This window comes from Salmo salar, chromosome ssa29, assembly GCF_905237065.1.
Source record: "Salmo salar chromosome ssa29, Ssal_v3.1, whole genome shotgun sequence".
Classification (NCBI taxonomy): domain Eukaryota; kingdom Metazoa; phylum Chordata; class Actinopteri; order Salmoniformes; family Salmonidae; genus Salmo; species Salmo salar.
In genome coordinates this window covers 23,828,495-23,850,397 of record NC_059470.1, presented here as the reverse complement: position 1 = coordinate 23,850,397, position 21,903 = coordinate 23,828,495, and the positions used below count along the sequence as shown (strand labels likewise).

Here is a 21,903-nt window from a genome sequence, read left to right as displayed (position 1 = left end):
ACAGCTGTTATGTGATCTGTCTGCCACTTCCTAGAGGCTCTGTTCCAGGTAGTCCTTGTTTTTCTTCACAAGGTGTGTATGTGTGGGCGGGTGGGCATGGATCGTGGGCGCGAAACAAATACACACTCACACCGAGGCGATCTTAATATGTCCCAGATGGGGGAATAAACTACGGATGCTTGAATAACAATGATTTATAAGGCTCAATCTATATCGGAATTATCGCCTTGACCTTTTGCAACTCATATCTTTCTTTTTATGTCAGAAACCAAGCTTGGTCATTTCTATCTAGAAGAACCATTTTTCAGAGGAAATTGCTACATTTTTCTGCAAAGGTTTCGCTTCCCTCTTCCTCGTTATAGCGCCTATCTTTTTCTGAAGGAAATCTTGTCCCCAGACCCACTGTGCTTGTCCCCAGACCCACTGTGCTTGTCCCTAGACCCACTGTGCTTGTCCCCAGACCCACTGTGCTTGTCCCTAGACCCACTGTGCTTGTCCCCAGACCCACTGTGCTTGTCCCTAGACCCACTGTGCTTGTCCCCAGACCCACTGTGCTTGTCCCCAGACCCACTGTGCTTGTCCCTAGACCCACTGTGCTTGTCCCCAGACCCACTGTGCTTGTCCCCAGACCCACTGTGCTTGTCCCTAGACCCACTGTGCTTGTCCCCAGACCCACTGTGCTTGTCCCTAGACCCACTGTGCTTGTCCCTAGACCCACTGTGCTTGTCCCTAGACCCACTGTGCTTGTCCCTAGACCCACTGTGCTTGTCCCCAGACCCACTGTGCTTGTCCCCAGACCCACTGTGCTTGTCCCCAGACCCACTGTGCTTGTCCCCAGACCCACTGTGCTTGTCCCCAGACCCACTGTGCTTGTCCCCAGACCCACTGTGCTTGTCCCCAGACCCACTGTGCTTGTCCCCAGACCCACTGTGCTTGTCCCCAGACCCACTGTGCTTGTCCCCAGACCCACTGTGCTTGTCCCCAGACCCACTGCTTATGTCACTGAAGTGTCTCTCTGTGTGCCAGGCTTTATAAATATATTTTTTTACAAAGACTGCAAGAGCTTAGAGTACCTCATTGAGACTGCTTGCATAACCTAATGGCTGCTGCGTGTGTTAATTTCTCCCGTTGCGGCAATGCCCAAGGGGTCTGGGCAGTGAATCACCAAAACTGTTACCTGACTGTCTAAATGGCTGGCATGGTTTTTTCAGAACAGCTGTCAATCATGAGGGTGCTTTACAAATAGCTTTGACAGAGACGCTTATTCGCAATATGGACACAATGGCTCCATAAAATATTGAAAGGTATTTCAGAGCATTGGTATTTCTTAAATGTTATTGGTGGCATAGAATCGTGTCAGCAGTGAAATAGGGGTGGAAGGCAGTTGGTTGATGGCTATCAAAGAATATGATTTAGGAAAGCCCCAAATACACCAGACTAGGAACCCTTGTTGTTCCTGGATCTACTGTTACTGTATTGTATAAGGGGCTTAATACACATTCAATATCTTGGCCTTACGGATGTATCAATACAATAGGCACATTACATTTGGCCCCTTTAGTGGTCAGACCTAGTCGCCATTGATGTTACCCTAAAATAACCTCCATGCCTATGTGTCGCAGTAGTGCACAATAGTGGTTTTTGTGGTTGCCAGATCTCAACCCCAAAGCTCAACCTAGTTTTTGTGCTGGAGTTTAAACAAAAATCCTAGGAGTACTTATTTGCAATACAGCTCTTGCAGGTAATGAATAGGTTGAAGGTAAATTGAATTGACCCTTGTTTGCTTTTGTTTGGGAGGAAGGAATGTCCTGTGAGTCCGCATATCAAAGGTTTCTAGCCCCTAGCATTGCGTTTGTTTTGAATCTGGTTTAAACAATTGCTTGTAAAAGCTTGGAAGTGTAAAAAACTGAGAGGAAATGGTTAAATGGCATGCTGGGAAACAGCTATGGAGAAGGGGGTGTGCCCATCCCAGCCAGTTAGTTAGTCCATGCCGGGATTTCGCCACTGCCTTAAGAGCTGGAACTACTTGCAACAACAGCTTTTTTTTTTCTTTGCCTCTCTTTCTCTCTCTCTGTCCAACACTACCTGCTCCGTTTCTCACTGTAGTAGAATTGTGGCCTTAAGTTTCTGGATGTGTATTTTTTTTTTTTAAATAAATAAAAACAAACCCAAATACAAATGACCTTAATTCATATTTTTGTGACTGACTGCTTCTGTTCGATACCACATGCTTTTAAGTGGTGCAAATGTAAAACATTGTGCATGGAATTGGAATAAACAAGAAAGAGTAGCACTTTGCTTGGTCCTGTATTGGTGTTTCTGTGGGGGGGGCTCTTTATATGAACCAGTAGATTTTCATTCTTAGTAGAATCTATGGCTAACGGTAGCCTAAACTTAGAAAAATGGGGGGTGGGCTCTGTTTATGTGAACCAGTAAAAATGAATTTGAATTATTAGCTATCCACATCGACATGACCACAGTGGACAAGGTGGAAAGCTGGAAAGTACCTCGGTGTACAGGTCACTGACAATCTGAAATGGTCCACCAACACATACAGTGTGGTGAAGAAGGTACAACAGCGCCTCTTCAACCTCAAGGGCTTGAAGAAATTCAGCTTGGCACCTAAGACCCTCAAACGTTTACAGATGCACAATTGAGAGCACCCAGTCGGGCTGTATCACCACCTGGTACGGCAACTGGAGCACTGCAACCGCAGGGCACTCCAGAGGGTGGTGCAGTCAGCCCAACGCATCACTGGGGGCACACTGCCTGCCCTCCAGGACACCTACAGCACCCGGTGTCAAAGGAAGGCCAAAAGGATCAATCAAGGACATCAACCACACGAGCCACGGCCTGTTCACCCCGCTATCATCCAGAAGGCGAGGACAGTACAGGTGCATCAAAACTGGGGCCAAGAGACTGAAAAACAGCTTCTATCTTAAGGCCATCAGACTGTTAAACAGCCATCACTAGCCGGGTACCACCCTGCACCTTAGAGGCTGCTGCCCTATATACATCGACATGGAATCACAGGCCACCTTAACAATGGAACTCTAGGCACTTTAATAATGTTTTTATACAGCTTTACTCATCTCATATGTATATACTGTATTCTATTCTACTTTAGATTTGTGTGTTGTGAATTGTTAAATGCTACTGCACTGTTGGAGCTAGGAACACAAGCATTTCGTTACACCCGCATAACATCTGCTAAATATGTGTATGTGACCAATAAAATGTGATTTATTGGAGTTAAGGTGGCTGATGATGACGATAAGCATACTCCTGTAAGACTGTAACATGACAGATTTCCAAGAGTTCCTCCTGGGCCATACGACCAATGGATGCTACACCAGTTCCCTTGGGCTGGGCCATGTCTTTAGGACCATCCTCATCCCTTCTTCTCTCTGACTAGCGGGTGGTTAGAAAAATGCATTTGTTCAATAGGTTTGCACAAAATGGAAAATTATCTAAATAATGCCAAGAGCCTTATTTAGGATTGTCACTGCCGTTTTTCTGTGCGAGTGGCACCTTAAATCTTCGACCGGACTGCAGCATGTAGAAGGATCTGCCTTATCTGCCTTCGGGTTACTCATTAGCCCACATTTCATCATTTGTTTACCTCTGTGATGCACGGGAGTTAGGACAGGTACACGTAAAATCCATTTAGGTGCCCCCGCTTGGCAAAACCCGTGGATTCTGGGAAGTGGGAAGTCACATAGCCATGATGTATGTATTATGCAGTGCCTGTATACCAGTAAGCATCACTGTACTTCTGTTTTTCTTCTTGTTTGTTTAGAGGTCTCTCGTGGGGTTGGGCATTGTTTGGCTTCATGCATGGATTAACCAACGAATCCCTACGAGGACTTTTGAGAGGCTTTTCATTTATTTATTTTTTATCAGTCTTATTGTCAGTCACTTGACACTAGAACATTAATTGTCTGGAGGTTGCATATATTAAGGGTCCTTGCATTCTTTTTGCAAACATGGGCCACTTGACATTGTTGGTGTTTGATCACTGTTCCACCGTTAACTTAAACTGTCCAATTGGAAATCCCTCAAGTGTGATCCATTCTATGGGCAGGCGCAGCTCCACCACCTCCTGAACTGCCATGCATGTCCAACATATTGCTAAACTAGGTACCCTAGAAAACCTTCCCTTCCTCATATCGTTTCCTTAATGACTAAAAGGTCTGGTCTGGCTTCCACCTATCAAGTCCTTTTACTTCATTTGTTTAGGACACAGATTTGGAGACAACCAGTGCCTAAAATGAACACCCGCCACCCATCAGTTTTTTTTTCTCCCATTGGTGGGTAAAATGTCTATTTCACCAGCCACAGTGCGAGCATTTCACTCGCATTTGTGCTGCAGTAGCTGTTTTCTAAGTATTTCTGCCGTTTTGTTTCATAGCTACAAATCTTATATAGCCTATCCCACCTCGCGCAGCAACACTGACTGGCTGGGGGCTGTGCGCACGTGCTGAGTGAGAAATTCATTTTTAGAAGCGCTGCGCACAGGCATAAAAGTTGGTCTAAAGTATACTGAAGTGAGACTTCGTCCCAGTGTTTCTTGACTATTTGCATTGATTTGTTCACAAGCAAGGTTGTTTTTCAATGTTTGAGTTTCAACTGCTAGGGAAGAGAAGACAACACGGCTACTAGTCAGATTAGCCAGACTCAATCTCACAGCTAAAAACATGAGTCTTTTTGCCACGGTAATCTCCCACTCTTAAAGGGGCAGGTGAAATTAGTCTCATCTGTGATATTTTGTTTAAATGACTCTGGTCTAGTAATACATTTGTTTTAGAAACATTACAAAGCATTCTCAACTAACTTAACTAAATCTACCTGCCAGAGTGGTTGATGGACCAAAAAGTTAGTTTCAAGCCTTGGAGACAACCGAGAATGTTGTGCAGTGGCCATCAGTCATTTTGGAGAAGTAGAATTGGTGTTTGAGGTTGGCATGAATTTCTAATAAGTAAAACCAATACCTTGCAGTGCAGGCTGGATGAAAAATGCTGAACAGTGGATTAGGCTACTAGTTACTATGCTTGGTGTGGAAAGGAGCGGAATCGGTCTGGCCAGACCAGTTGACCTGGATTAAAACTGTTCCAGGCCCGGGACACAATGGCCTTGCATTTTCAATGATGTAGGTCATTGATCAGAGCACTGGGATTCGGTTGCCGATGGCAGTGTCAATAGCGGTGTCCGTCTCATCCCAGAAACCCAACCCTGGTTACCCGATGCCTCAGCCCCTGACCTCGCCACTGCATTGTGAAAGGTAGAATAGGCCGCAAAGCCTCACAATTGTTTGCAGTGGAAACCCAATATTTCCCACCACAAACTTTGTGTTTGGGTGGTTTGCTTTCGAGGCCGCTAGTCCTTGCTTTTGCCGTCCAATGAGTTTTGCCTTTGAAACAGCTTATTGCATTGCTGGAATATTATACATTTTTTTGTTCCCAACTGAGCACAAACCCAGGAAGTGTCTTCCTTTGACGTGTATCTCCCGCTTTCTGATTCTGCTCTTGCTTTATGGTGGTTAGGCTGCTTCAGAAGAACCTATGTTATTTGGACCAGCTCAGGCGCTTAGTCATAGTGTTCTGAACCAACCTACATCTAGGCTAGTCCATCCTAAAGCAGGGGTGTCCAAAATCATTTCACGGAGGGCCGAGTGTCTGCAGATTTTTGGTCTTTACTTTCAATTAAGACCTAGACAACAAGGTGAGGGTTTTTAATACCCCTTTCTCCCCAATTTCTTGGTATCCAATTGGTAGTTAGTCTTGTCTCATCGCTGCCACTCCCGTACGGACTCGGGAAAGGCAAAGGTCGAAAGCCATGCATCCTCTGAAACACAACCCAACCAAGTCGCAGTGCTTCTTGACACAATGCCAACTTAACCCGGAAGCCAGCAGCATCCATGTGTCGATGGAAACACCGTACACCTGGCGACCTTGTCAGCATGCACTGCGCCAGCCCGCCAAAGAAGTCGCTAGTGCGCAATGGGACGAGGACATCCCTGCTGGCCAAACCCTCCCCTAACCTGGACGACGCTGGGCCGATTGCGGCCGGCTGCGACAGAGCCTGGACTCGAACCCAGAATCTCTAGTGGCACAGCTAGCACTGCAGTGCCTTAGACCACTGCGCCACTCGGGAGGCCCTGGTGAGGAGTTATTTACTTATTATTTACTTATTATTTATCTTAATTCAAGAAACAAGTACAAATGTGGAGTGAACCTGCAGAGTTAGACGCGTGATCTAAAGGAGAAGGCCCTTTTGGTCCGGGTTGCAGGCTTTGAGTTAAGAGAGCCACATTGGTAAGTACTCTGAATGGCACCTCTTTGTTCTTGTGTAGCACAGAGAAAGAGAGGGAGCCAGAAAGTGCCAGAGCTTTTTAGACGCTACATTTGCACAGACCCACTACGCATGAGCTGTTCTAGATAGTCCAGCCAAGTTTTCAGAGCTAGACAGAGGTGTGTTTTTCTCCCTCCAGCTTTCTCTCTTGCCCTAGTTGTCTTCCCAGTCCTATCCCTCTTTCTCCACTCCAGGGGCTTGTTTTGGATGCTCTGGTTTGGTGCCCTGGTTTCCATTGCATGTTCGGTCTGCTACCACCACAGGGTTCATGACACTGATATGAGCACCAATCCTCTCTCTCCCAGTTCATGTGGGAATCATGTAGAAATTTCTTTCAAGTGTCACATTTTTTTCTATGTTATTTAGAGTTTTTCTGTAGAATGAGCCCGTCACAACATCGCCAGCAGCTGAGCTGTAGCCGCAGGTGGAGCGGTGCGTCCCATTTGGCTGCTATGACTGCAACACCAGTGTTGACAGTGTTGGTTAGGCCTATTACAGACCGGGGAGGGAAAGGAAGTGCTGTGCTGTGGACTCCACTGCTCAGTGCTCCAGAGATGGGGCAGAGAGAAGTGAACAGAAACAAACCTTGGTCCACCACACTCTAACAAATGTTACTGAAACAAACATGGAGGGAGCTTTCGCTCAAGTTCAATTTTGAGATGAATTTATAGGCAACAAGTGTCTGGTTTAAAGGGCTTTTATATTTTTATATATATATATATATATATATATATATATATATATATACTGCTCAAAAAAATAAAGGGAACACTTAAACAACACATCCTAGATCTGAATGAAATAAATAATCTTATTAAATACTTTTTTCTTTACATAGTTGAATGTGCTGACAACAAAATCACACAAAAATAATCAATGGAAATCCAATTTATCAACCCATGGAGGTCTGGATTTGGAGTCACACTCAAAATTAAAGTGGAAAACCACACTACAGGCTGATCAAAATGAGGCTCAGTAGTGTGTGGCCTCCACGTGCCTGTATGACCTCCCTACAACGCCTGGGCATGCTCCTGATGAGGTGGCGGATGGTCTCCTGAGGGATCTCCTCCCAGACCTGGACTAAAGCATCCGCCAACTCCTGGGCAGTCTGGACGTGGCGTTGGTGGATGGAGCGAGACATGATGTCCCAGATGTGCTCAATTGGATTCAGGTCTGGGGAACGGGCAGTCCATAGCATCAATGCCTTCCTCTTGCAGGAACTGCTGACACACTCCAGCCACATGAGGTCTAGCATTGTCTTGCATTAGGAGGAACCCAGGGCCAACCGCACCAGCATATGGTCTCACAAGGGGTCTGAGGATCTCATCTCGGTACCTAATGGCAGTCAGGCTACCTCTGGCGAGCACATGGAGGGCTGTGCGGCCCCCCAAAGAAATGCCACCCCACACAATGACTGACCCACCGCCAAACCGGTCATGCTGGAGGATGTTGCACGCAGCAGAACATTCTCCACGGCGTCTCCAGACTCACGTCTGTCACGTGCTCAGTGTGAACCTGCTTTCATCTGTGAAGAGCACAGGGCGCCAGTGGCGAATTTGCCAATCTTGGTGTTCTCTGGCAAATGCCAAACGTCCTGCACGGTGTTGGGCTGTAAGCACAACCCCCACCCGTGGACGTCGGGCCCTCATACCACCCTCATGGAGTCTGTTTCTGACCGTTTGAGCAGACACATGCACATTTGTGGCCTGCTGGAGGTCATTTTGCAGGGCTCTGGCAGTGCTTCTCCTGCTCCTCCTTGCACAAAGGCGGATGTAGCGGTCCTGCTGCTGGGTTGTTGCCCTCCTACGGCCTCCTCCACGTCTCCTGATGTACTGGCCTGTCTCCTGGTAGCGCCTCCATGCTCTGGACACTACGCTGACAGACACAGCAAACACCCCCAATAAAGGAGTGGTTCTGCAGGTGGGGACCACAGACACTCATCCTGGATGAGCTGCACTACCTGAGCCACTTGTGTGGGTTGTAGACTCCGTCTCATGCTACCACTAGAGTGAAAGCACCGCCAGCATTCAAAAGTGACCAAAACATCAGCCAGGAAGCATAGGAACTGAGAAGTGGTCTGTGGTCCCCACTTGCAGAACCACTCCTTTATTAGGGGTGTCTTGCTAATTGCCTATAAATTCCACCTGTTGTCTATTCCATTTGCACAACAGCATGTGACATTTATTGTCAATCAGTGTTGCTTCCTAAGTGGACAGTTTGATTTCACAGAAGTGTGATTGACTTGGAGTTACATTGTGTTGTTTAAGTGTTCCCTTTATTTTTTTGAGCAGTATATATATATATAGTCACGTTTGTCGTAAAGAGAGGACCAAAACGCAGCAGGGACATGTATACTCATCTTCTTTATTGACGGGAAAAGAAGGAAAAACAAACAAACACGTATACAAAGTCGCTGTAAGTATATATATATATATATATATACTGTATGTCGCTCTGGATAAGAGCGTCTGCTAAATGACTAAAATGTAAATGTAAATGTACAAAAATAGCAAAACGATGAACAACAAAATAACAGTCTTGAAGGCAACACAGCAATCCAAGAACAAACACTTAACCAAACATAGGACTCTCAAAGGCAACTAGAAAACACCTGCCTCCAATTGAGAGTCCAACCCCAATAAACTAGACATAGAAATACAAAAGACTGGAGACCACATAGAAATAAACATAGTTCCGGGTTATGTTCTAACTAAACCAACACCCTACTAAATAAATCACCACCCCGAACCACATACAAAATACCCTCTGCCACGTCCTGACCAAACTACAATAACAAATAACCCTTATACTGGTCAGGATGTGACAGTACCCCCCCTAAAGGTGCAGACCCCGGATGCACCTCATAAAAAAAACCATAAAAAAACTACCCCTAAACTAAAGGGAGGGAAGGGAGGGTGGCTGCCGTCACCGACGCCACTTGTGCTACACCCCCCCTCCCCAACCCACCTATACAGGAGGTGGTTCTGGCTCAGGCCTACTGTCCTCCAGACAGTAGACAAAGTCTCTACATTCTGGACCGTAGGCAGACTCACTCCGTTCCGGGTCGTAGGCCAACTCACTCAGTTCACAACTGTGGGCAGACTCATTCAGTTCGCAGTTAATTTCCATTTCACCCGGTTCCGGGTCGCAGGCAGACTCCCTCGGTTCCGGGTCGCAGGCAGACTCCCTCGGTTCCGGGTCGCAGGCAGACTCCCTCGGTTCCGGACTGGACACTGTTGTCGGATCCTCTGGACGGGGCGCTGTCTGCGAACTCTCGAGGCTGGGCTGACGCACTGGAAGCCTGATGCGTGGGGCTGGTAGAGGAGATACCAGGCTGGAGACACGCACCCTAGGGCTAGTGTGGGAAGCAGGAACCGGCCGAGAGGAACTACTATTACGCACTGGATGCCTGATGCGTGGTGCTGGTACTGGACGTGCCAGTTTGGGGACACGCACCTCAGGGCTAGTGCGTGGAGCGGGAAACACTGGACCGTAGAGGCGTACTGGCGGTCTCGAGCGCAGAACTGGCATCGCCCTTACTGGCTGGATGCCCACTTCCCCCTGGCAAATGCGGGGCGCTGGTACTGCGCGTACCGGCCTGAAAATACCCGGCCTCGTCACAGCACCCATCACCCCGAAGCACGGGACCTGTCCAGTCACTGATTGTTTGGGAAAGGTACGGGGATTTGGCCTGGGGCTCAAGCCTCGCCCAGCCAAACTAACCGTGTGCCCCCCCAAAATAATTATTGGGGCTGCCTCTCAGGCGCCCTTAACTCCTCCATAGCCCTGGAAATTCTTATCCTCATCTCTGCCCATGTCTCCTGATATTCCACCTGTTGCCGCTCCTTCCTCCGCTGCTTGGTCCATGTTTGGTGGGTAGTTCTGTAACGCCTGTCGTTATGTAGAGAGGACCAAGGCGCAGCGGGTTGCATGTTCATCATATATATATTTATTAAATAAATGTGAACACGAGGAAAACAAAGAACGACAGTTTCACAGGCTATACTTACAACAGCAGTGTGAAATGCAACTACCCACAATTAACAAACAAAACACATCCCTATATATATAGGACTTTCAATCAGAGGCAACTGAAAACACCTGCCTCCAATTGAGAGTCCAACACCCAATACTAAGACATAGAAATACAAAGAACTAGAATGAACATAGAACATAACCCAGAAATAATAAATCAAACACCCTACTAAATAAATCACCACCCCGAACCACATAAACAAAATACCCTCTGCCACGTCCTGACCAAACTACAATAACAAATGACCCTTATACTGGTCAGGACGTGTATATATATATATATATATATATATATATATATATTACAGTACCAGTCAAAAGTTAGGGCACCTACTCATTGAAGGTTTTTGCTTTATTTTTACTATTTTCTACATTGTAGAATAATAGTGACGACATCAAAACTATGACATTACATATGGAATCATGTAGTAACCAAGGAAGTGTTTAACAAATCAAAACATATTTTAGATTCTTCAAAGTAGCCACGCTTTTCCTTAATGACAGCTTTGCACACTCTTGGCGTTCTCTCAGCCAGCTTCATGGGGAATGCTTTTCCAACAATCTTGAAGGACATACGCTGAGCACTTGTTGGCTGCTTTTCCTTCACTTTGCGGTCCAACTCATCCCAAACCATCGTAATTGGGTTAAGGTCGGGTGATTTGTGGAGGCAAGGTCATCTGATGCAGTACTCCATCACTGTCCTTCTTGATCAAATAGCCCTTACACAGCCTGGAGGTGTGTTGGGTCATTGTCCTGTTGAAAATCAAATGATAGTCCCACTAAGCGCAAACCAGATGGGATGGCGTATCACTGCAGAATGCTTTGGTAGCCATGCTGGTTAAGTGTGCCTTGAGTTCGAAGTAAATCAAAGACATTGTCACCAGCAAAGCACCATCACACCACAACCTCCATGCTTCACGGTGGAAACCACACATGCAGAGGTCATCTGTTCACCTACTCTACATCTCACAAGCACATGAAGGTTGGAACAAAAACCTCAAATTTGGACTCATCAGACCAAAGGACAGATTTCCACCGGTCTAATGTCCAATTGCGTTTCTTGGCACAAGCAAGTCTCTTCCTTATTGATGTCCTTTAGTAGTGGTTTCTTTGCAGCAATTTGACTATGAAGGCCTGATTCAGTGTCCTCTGAACAATTGATGTGTCTGTTACTTGAACTCGGAAGCATTTATTTGGGCTGCAATTTCTGAGCTGCAGTTAACTCTAATGAACTTACCCTCTGCAGCAGAGGTAACTCTGGATCTTCCTTTCCTGTGGCGGACCCCGTGAGAGCCAGTTTCATCATAGCGGTAGAGGGTTTTTGCGACTGCACTTCAAGAAACTTTCAAAGTTCTTGGTCTTTTACCAAATAGGGCTATCTTCTGTATACCACCCCTACCTTGTTACAACACAACTGATTGGCTCAAACACATTAAGAAGGAAAGAAATTCCACACATTAACTTTTAACAAGGCACACCTGTTAAATGAAATGCATTCCAGGTGACTACCTCATGAAGCTGGTTGAGAGAATGCCAAGAGTGTGCAAAGTTGTCATCAAGGCAAAGGGTGGTTACTTTGAAGATTCTCAAATATAAAATACATTTTGATTTGTTTATATTTGAGATTCTTCAACGTAGCCACCCTTATGGGCTGTTCCTCTTTGCCACACTGACTTTACGGGCTGTTCCTCTCCTCTCTGCCACACTGACTTTACTGGCTGTTCCTCTTGTAATAAAGCTCAGCTATGAGGTTGAACTCGAAGGCTGTTTACCTGTTGTTGATGCCTGTATTACTGTTCATACTTCAAAAGGCAGTTCCTCATTTGGTGAGGCAGACCTAAGTAACAATGTTGCTGCTCCTTGAGCAGAGCCTGAAAGGCAGATCAGATCAGTGACTGTTTCCTCTCCCTGTGTGTCTCAGGGGCCGTAGCAGAGGCCGAGCCCAGGTTGAGGATGAGGACAGCATGGACGGGACGGAGACCGCCGAAGCAGAGAACATGCAGGATATGGGTGAGTTGACTGTCTCTGTCATCATGGAAAGGTTTGTGTGTGTACATACCTGTATCAGTGTGTGCCTCTTTGTGTGTTTTCATGCGTGTTCCCCTTTTAATATTTGCGTGCTGTTGTCTTCATACATGTGTGCTTGTTTAGGCTGCCGTCACTGATAGGGTGGAGTGTTGGTATTCAGGGGAGATTTGATCCAGTTTCCAAGTGCCTCTCATCATTAAGACTTAGTTCTTTGGAGCTGTTGCATGACCACTACCTCTGCGATGCAGACCCACTGCCTCCGCGATGCAGGCCCGCTGCCTCCGCGATGCAGAGCCGCTGCCTCCGCGATGCAGAGCCGCTGCCTCCGCGATGCAGAGCTGCTGCCTCCGCGATGCAGAGCCGCTGCCTCCGCGATGCAGAGCCGCTGCCTCCGCGATGCAGAGCCGCTGCCTCCGCGATGCAGGCCCGCTGCCTCCGCGATGCAACCGCGCTGCTTCTCAATGCCTGTAGACCAGGCATTCCCAAACTGGGGTACGCGCAATGTCGTCGGGGTACACCAAATAAAAATGTGATTCAATAATACTAATCTTCACATTTTCAAAGTACATTTATATTTTCCAACGGGGCTATACATTTGGGTGAGTTTTCTTTCTCGCTTGAGTAGCCTTGTTTCACTGCCAAAAATAAAATTAAACCGTCTAGATTTTAGCGAAATAATACAATTTCAAATACAGGTAGCCTAGTCAAATAATTAACATCCAATCACATTAACCGTTACTCTCTCGCGGGAAACCTTCAGTCTTGCGCAGACATTTAGAAACAAAACATGACAATTTGAAAAATAAGCCACGGATGTTTTTGGAGTAGTAAGACATGTATAAAAGCAACAGATACCATTAATAAGAAGGGGCTAGAAGCTTCTTATATGGTGAGCTACGGAGTGGCTAAGGCAGTCAAGCCCCATACTATTGTGGTGGACTTAATTATTCCTGCTGCCACGGATATGGCTGGGACAATGCTATACAGACAAAAAAAAATAAATACAGCCCAAAAAACTATACAGACCAATGCCTTCATCAAACAACACTGTTTCCCGTCACATCAGTGACATGGCAGGAGATATTTTGAAACAATTAATACTTCGCATACAAGCCAGTGAATTATATGTGTTACAGCTGGATGAGTCAACAGACAGGGGGCCTGGCACAGCTCCTGGTATATGTCCGTTACGTTTATGGGGGGTCAATTAAGGAAGACATCCTCTTCTGCAAAACACTGGAAACCAGGACAACAGAAGAGGATATTTTAAAAGTACTGGACAGCTTTGTGACATCAAATGGACTTTGGTGGTCAAGATGTGTTGGTATCTGTACTGATGGGGCAATAGCCATGATGGAGACTTAGTGGATTGGTAACGCGTGAGCAATTAGTTGTTCTCGACGCCATTTGGGTACACTGCAGCATCCACCGAGAGGCTCTTGCTGCCAAGGGAAAGCCTGACAGCTTGAAAGATGTTTTGGACCCTACAGTGAAAACTACACTACACTACAGTGGTTAACTATGTTAAAGCAAGGACCCTGAACGCTCGTGTATTTTCTGCATTATGCAATGATATGAGCAGCGACCATGTAACACTTTTACAACATAACGCTGGTTATCAAGGGGCGAAGTATTGACATGTTTTTTTTAATATTGTGAGACGAGCGATAAGTTTTCTTTACTGACCTTCATTTTCACTTGTCTGACCGTTTCCATGATGACGAGTTTCTCACCCGACTCGCCTATCTGGGAGATGTTTTTTCTCAACTGAATGATCTGAATCTAGGATTACATGGACTCTCTGCAACTATATTCAATGTGCGGGACAAAATTCAGGCTATGATTAAGAAGTTGGAGCTCTTCTCTGTCTGCATTAACAAGGACAACACACAGGTCTTTCCATCGTTGTATGATTTTTTTGTGTGCAAATGAACTCAAGCTACGGACAATGTCAAATGTGATATAGCGAAGCACCTGAGTGAGTTGGGTGTGCAATTACGCAGGTACGGCCGACACAAACAACTGGATTCGTTATCCCTTTCATGTTCTGCCTCCAGTCTACTTACCGATATCTGAACAAGAGAGCCTCATCAAAATTGCAACAAGAGGTTCTGTGAAAATTGAATTCAATCAGAAGCCACTGCCAGATTTCTGGCGCTCAGAGTTTCTTGCCTTGGCAAATCGCGCTATTAAGACACTGATGCCCTTTGCAACCATGTACCTATGTGAGAGTGGATTCTCGGCCCTCACTAGCATGAAAAAGAAAGGTACAGACTGTGTGTGGAAAATTATTTAAGACTGAGACTCTCTCCAATACAACCCAACATTGCAGAGTTATGTGTATCCTTTCAAGCACACCCTTCTCATTAACCTGTGGTGAGTTATTCACAATTTTTGGTGAACAAATAAGGTTTTATATGTAAGATGGCTAAATAAAGAGCACAATTATTGATCATTATTTGTGCCCTGGTCCTACAAGAGTTCTTTGTCACTTCCCACGAGCCGGGTTGTGACAACTCACACTCGTTCTTATGTTTATTAAATGTATCGTATGTGTGTGGCAGGCTTACAATGATGGCAAAAAACTATATATGAGAGTGCGCTGACCCTTGTGCTAGAGGAGGTACACAGCTGGAGGTTGAATGTTTGAAGGGGTACGGGACTATAAAAAGTTTGGGAACCACTGCTGTAGACTATAGCCTTCAAGTTGTCTGTAGAGAGGCAATCTACCAGTCTTGTTGCATATTGCGCCACCCTCCCCCATGTTTTTTTAGGTTTCCGTTGCTAAATGGTAGATGACTAAAGGCTGGTTCATACTTGTATTTCCACAGAGCCAAAACGTAGGCCTAATCGCTGGCTCGTTATGGGATGTTTACAAAGCCATCTGCAGCTGCTGCTTGCAGGGGTCTCGCCGGCCCACCATGCACTTCCCCAAACATTTCTAACCCGATAGTTCTGTGGATGCAACTACGTTAAGGCAGAACATCCTTGGAAAACAAGGCGCCATTCGGAGAATGCATTATGTAAATCAACTGCCAGAGGGCTGGCTAATATTTGCGATAGAACGTGGTCAACTCCCCTGTTGGTGGTGGTGTTGGTTCGCGTTTCGCTGCTGGCATTTTGTTGACCTGTAAATGACTTCACAAGCTTGGCAAATGCCACACAAAGGAGAGAAATAAAGTCCAAATCATTTGAACTGCTTTTGTGCTGCTGTCACAGGGTGCCTCAAGTGTAAAGTGGTTTCCTTTCTCCTCCATGATCACTAGGTTTAAAGCCTATCCAAACCTTTCACCTGTTTGTAGTAATGACAGATGGGGGAGGAAGAAATGAATTGTATTGAGACCCATACCTAGTTATGGTGATTTGCCTAGTTTTCCCCAATGCACAATGAGATCAAGGCTTCACAAGGCTTGATCTGATCCACTTCTAAAATGTGCTGCCAACCCTTACCAGTGCACGAACACAAACAGCCCCCCCCCCCCCATTCAAAAGCCTCTTGCCGGACAGGAGATTCATTTCCTAGCTAGTAATTACACTCCAGGGCTTTTCCTAGGTGGGATGCTTTAAGAAAATGACCCCCGCCCCCTATAGACTTAGGCCGAATCAGTGTCTAAAGGGAAAATCAGGTCCCTGTTCTACTTGTACCCCACCTTGTTGTCTCCCTTAGGCCAATATTATAATGCATATTCTGGGCAATCTTGTTTGTATTCCCTCTTAGTTATGAAGAATGCTACCAAAGACCAGGGTTTGCTTTTGCTCCAAGAATGGAGTTTTGTGTCTTAACAATACAGAAAATAAAGATGCAGTGTGTACGCTTCAGTGCTTTTACGAGCTACAACAAGGATATATTATTTTATCCCCCCATTTCCAGAGTGGAGGAATGTCGTCGCTGGGAAAGAGGGGAAAAGCTACGTTCCTTATCACTCTTTAATGGTTGAGAATCACGTCCGGGTCAACGGTTCGAAATAACGCATTTTCGGATTTTCAAGTGGCGCAGCGGAGCGAATGATTTATGAATGTATTATGAATGCCTGACTGAGGATTTTGGATGCCCTACTGTTTCAGTATTAAAAAATATATAAACAACTAAGAAGGAAATGGATCGGAATCTGTGGGTTGTATTTCATTAGCTCTCTCTGGGAAGTCTGCCAGGTCAGACTTGAGAAGGTCTGCTCCACACTGACACTAGGGCCTTATCAAGGCTCTTGTTGATATTGCTAAGGTGTTTTATCCAAGAGGAAATCTAACCATTTTGAGTTTCTCATAATTACAATGATGTATTAGACTACTCATTCTGGACAGAGGTGTGTCCGTCCAGAACAATTGCAGATCTTCATTTTGTGAATTCACATGCATTTCTCCTGATATTATAATTTTAAATGAAATGTAAAACCCAGAATGACAGTAACTAGCCTAACCACAAGATCAAGTTGTTCAATAACTGTTAGATGTTGTATGGTTTTTATAATTGTTTTTCTACTAATCAGCAAATGCTAAAAATGAGACTGCATTCTGCAGTCTGTGCTCCCGTGTGGTTTATTAGTGACAATGTTTTGACCACTTCATCAACCTTATCCCTAATAACCCACATGGGAGCATCGATGGCAGTGTGTGGAGTCATCGTTTGCCTAACATTATCTGATATCCAGCACCTGCTCAAAGGCATTGGATGTGCATTTGTTCTCTTTCTTTATAGAAACCAAAAATCTTAATAGAAGTAACAGTGTAAGTTACTAGCCGAGGTATCGAATGTTACACAACTGATTACCAGAAAGCAAACAAATGTTGCCCATACACGCCAACAGTGGTAGGCATTGTTGATAAATGTAATTGGTCTGTCCCATTGATGTAAAGTTTCTAAACTCTAAATTATTTGGCCTGCTATTATTTCCCCTGAACTCCTGTGTAGGCAACTCTTCAGGAAAAGAGTGCCACATTTTTGGCGCTTTAAAGGTCAAGGTAAAGGTCACGTCATCTCTTTTTGCCCGGACGCGTTGTGACATTTTCGGCAATGCTTTTGTGATTTTCAGATGAATTGACTGGAGTTCACAGCCCTTCTCCTACTGAAAGGGTTGCTAGAGCTCAAAGCATTCACTAAGCCCACACAATCTCAGTGTTGCTTTTAGTAACACTAGAACAGAGAGAATGTACAGGGTCATGTTCATTTAAGGAAAATGTTTTAATGTTTTGCAACAGAAAAATTAAAATGAGCACTTCTTATTGTGAGTCCATATTATAAGTCCAGGTAGTCACCCTGTTTCAGTGAGTTTTATTCCATTTGGTGGTTAATGAACACAACCCAGAGGTGCCAGTTGAACTGAGCCTTTGACTGGCAGGTGAGGGGTTAGGACTAATCCTTTTGCTGTTCAGCAAAACTCTGTTTTTCTTTGGTCTTAGTTTTGCATAGACAATGGTTTGGAATGAAAGAACTCCGTGTTTGCATAGTCTGACAACTCGTGTGTCACAATAAAAATGACAATCTGACAATGTGTTCCTAAAAAAGTCCTGAGTGAAACTAGACCAGGTTTCTTCTGATTAAGGTGTTGTTGCCTATGTCAACTGTGTTCCCAAAGAGAAACAAGTCAACTGTCACCCTGGATTTTGCTAGTTTGAATAATTTGGTAGTGGGCACTACTGCCGTCCCATGACTAAATGGTCTGTTATAGTCAGTAGACATACTAAGTGCTTTATGAATGTGGTTTCCCGCGTTTTGAACAAATAACAGTGTAACCTCTACCCCCTCTTTTCCCCACAGAAGTTAAGGAGCTGGTCCTGGATGTTGAGGAGGAGATCATGGTGCCTAGCCCCAGGGACGACAGACCCCTCTCCCCACTCTTCCAGCGCTCCGTGTCGGAGGACTCTGCAGGATCCTCCGCCTCAACCCTGGAGCACGCCAAAGTCCGGTAAGAGTAGGGTGAGGGGAAGAGAGTGACATAGAAAGAGTGTGCGTGCGTGCCAGATGGCCAGAATAAGGCAGAGCAGGAGATGGCGGCAGGGAAAGGGAAAATGAGATTCCAGTAAGAGAGGCATAGTAAGACTGACATTCTAGCCATTCTCAGAGGGAGGGAGAGTGCGAAGGAGAGAGGGGGGTGTGTAGTCACATAATAGAGAAGGAGAGGATAGAAATGAGAAGGCATTGGTGAGTGAGAAAATGACTCTGACATGCTGAGTCACAGCTGTGTGTGTGTGTGTGTGTGTGTGTGTGTGTGTGTGTGTGTGTGTGTGTGTGGAGGAGTCCAGGGAGAGGTGTGAGGAGTCCAGGGAGAGGTGTGAGGAGTCCAGGGAGAGGTGTGAGGAGTCCAGGGAGAGGTGTGAGGAGTCCAGGGAGAGGTGTGAGGAGTCCAGGGAGAGGTGTGTGGTTAACAGTGGATGGAGGGCAAAGTGTGTGTATATTTATGTCTCAACGCACACACAGTGGGTATAGGTGTTTGTGCAACCCAACAAAATGAGTGTGGGCCAATGTGTGCATTGCGAGAGAGCGACAGACAGAGGGAACAAGCAAAAGAAAAGAGGGACAGGGTATTTTCAGGGAGTGTGAGGGAGGAGAGGATGTGTGTGCTTGCATGCTTGAATGAGCCACCGTGGTGGGGAGGGGAGACGGGGGATGGGGAGGGGAAGGCGTGCAGAGAAAGTACGCGAGGGATTGTAGAAAGACGAGGTGGGGGAGGGGAACAAGCAGCGGAAATAATTGAGCGCTGGGGATTGTGGGTAGAAGGGAAAAGCAGGCTGGGTAAAGAGGTCTCGGGGCCATCGGGGGTAGCCTGCAAACTGCAGGGCTGCTACTGTAATTAGTAAAGGGGGGAGAGAGAGCGAGAGAAACAAGGGGATGGCTTTTTCTTTCTAGTTCCAATTAGTAGAGATTGTGTTCCCGCTAGTGTACAGTAGAGGCCCTGGCAACATGTGGAGGGATGCAGAAAGTCACACAGACGGGCGCAGACATATGCACATGCACACTCATCGTACACACACAGTAGAGCCCTGCACGGTATGAATTTTAAACCCGAGCCCTACCCATGCCACGACGTTCAGGACCTACCCTACCCATGCCCGGCACTACTAAAATTTAAGGCCTGGCACTACCAGAAATCAGAAATAACTTCCTCCGTTAGCAAATCCGTTAGCTGCTCCTCTCTGTCACTCGTTCCCTGCGCGCTGCTTGCTCATGGCGGCTCTGGGTCTGTGAATATTCATGGCAATGGCTCCACTTGGGCTGCTCTGCTCAATGACGAGACATGAGAGAGCAGCAGTTAGCTACTTTTCGTCACTCTAATCTCCGTCAAAACTATTTTCTGTGAAATAATCTCTCCTGTTTTCTATTTGACGATGTTGATGCAGTTCTGACACCATGTTATGTTCTTAGTCAGATATGACTGTATTGCGCAGCAGAGCACGAGCAAATGGCTCAGCTTCAAATGTTTAGTAATACCCGAGCCCTGCCTGTATCCTAGTTATTGATGGAAGAACTGGCCCTATCCGGCCCTAACTTGATGTATAATGTCGGGGCCCGTCGGGCTATGGTTGGGTACCAAAACTCTGACACGCGCATGCGTACCATTGTCGTAAAAGAATAAAGACTACTATATTCAACACTGTTTAATAGGGAATTGCCAGGGACCTCACCATACGATATAATCACGATACGTGATAATATAATATGTATTGTGATTCTCACAATTCTATGTTTTGTGATTCGATACTGCGATTTTGAGATTTGATGTTCCAAACATATTGCTCTCTATATGTCTGCTGCAGAGAGACGAGAGAGCATGAGAAAATGTGTTTTGATCAGTCATGGAAATAAAAGTGCTGAAAGCATGTTGGCTCACTATTTAAAAAGATGGAGAAAAAGCAGATAAAAATGTTGTTTTTGTGCAGGTACATCCGACTACTAGTGTTGTCACGATACCTGAATTTTGACTTCGATACCAGGTTTAGTATCACGATAATTGATACCAAAGCGATACCACGGCAAAAACAAGCGCTTTAGCTAAAGTCACAGAATAATGAATGGGGTTTCTTTTTTTATAACATTGAACAATACACTGAGTGTACAAAACATGACCTTCCTAATATTGAGTTGCTACCCCCCTCCCGTTGCCCTCTGAACAGACTCAGTTCGTCAGGGCATGGACTCTACAAGGTGTCGAAAGCGTTCCACAGGGATGCTGGCTCATGTTGACTCCAATGCTTCCCACAGTTGTGTGAAGTTGGCTGGATGTCCTTTGGGTGGTGGACCAGTCTTGATGCACACAGTAAACTGTTGTGTGAAAACCCCAGCAGTTTTGCAGTTCTTGACACAAACCGGTTCTTGACATCTACTACCGTACCCCATTCAAAGGCTTTTCAAACTTTTGTCTTGCCCATTCACCCTCTGAATGGCACACATACACAATTCATGTCTCAATTGTCTCAAGGCTTAAATATCCTTTAAATATCCTTCTTTAACCTGTCTCCTCCCCTTCATCTACACTGATTTTGAAGTGGATTGTACAAGTTACAATAAGGGATCATAGCTTTCACCTGGATTCACTTGGTTAGTCAATGTCATGGAAAGAGCAGGTGTTCATAATGTAAAACCAGTAACTGGTGCCAGCCGGTTACCAGAGCGCATCTTAACTCCTAAACCAAGTGAGGCTTGTCATTTTGCTGGTGAAGAGCAAGGTTAGATGCCCTGTGTCCGGTGCGAGCTTTACACATGTACATTTAAAGGACCCTGGGATATCCGGTTATGTGACCAGCTTTTTGTCTGGGCGGTCACCATCTCGAAGTCTCTCCAATTGGATTGTGGAGGGTGTCTACCTGGCATACACCGCTAGCTAACCTTCGCCCCTGTATGTGCCCACTTCACAAGGGGTCTGGCAGTGCCTTGGGCATCGTTTAAAAGGTTGACTATAGGAGATATTTGTCCTTCGACGAGTTGGGCATCACCATACAATTTTCAGGTTTTATTGCTTGGATGTCACTGCTCCTAGTGTAGCCCACAGGGTGCTTACGGCTGGTACAGGGGAAAGTAACTAGGCAGCTCACCCTGTGCAATACCCAGATTGCTGACTTGCTGAAAGGGAACGTAACGTTATGACCATAACTACTGTTCCCTGAAGGAGGGAAACGTGGCCCCGTACCGCACGTTTCTGGCCTCGGTGAAGAGCGGTATTGAATTGAAGGAATGACTCTGAGCCTCACGCTTATTACCTGTGGAAGGTGGGGCTTCCAGTGAGGGGCGGATTTCAGGCGTGATTTTAGATTCTTCAACCGAAGTCACAATGCGACTCTCCATAGTTAGTTGTACCTCGTTTCCCTCTTTCAGGGAACAGTAGTTATAGATTTAGAATAAAGTACTGCATGCTAAGGGGCCCTAATAACAACCTGTTTTTTACAAAACAAATATCTAAATATATACTGCATCTCTCTGTAATTCCTTTTTTTTAAAATATTTTTTTTGTTTGTTTTAGTTGTCAGCATTTACCTTACAGGTTGGCAGCACGTCAG

The 21,903-nt window shown here is 45.7% G+C and overlaps 1 protein-coding gene across 1 annotated transcript in view; it reads left to right on the top strand.

The window, feature by feature from the left end:
* LOC106590429 (histone-lysine N-methyltransferase 2C) overlaps nucleotides 1-21,903 on the top strand; it is a 235,249-nt gene that overhangs the window by 27,452 nt on the left and 185,894 nt on the right. Inside the window, exons 3-4 of the mRNA XM_014181457.2 lie at nucleotides 12,308-12,396; nucleotides 18,170-18,317. Coding sequence (XP_014036932.2) covers nucleotides 12,308-12,396; nucleotides 18,170-18,317 — 237 coding nt within the window. The remainder of the gene's footprint in view (nucleotides 1-12,307; nucleotides 12,397-18,169; nucleotides 18,318-21,903) is intronic.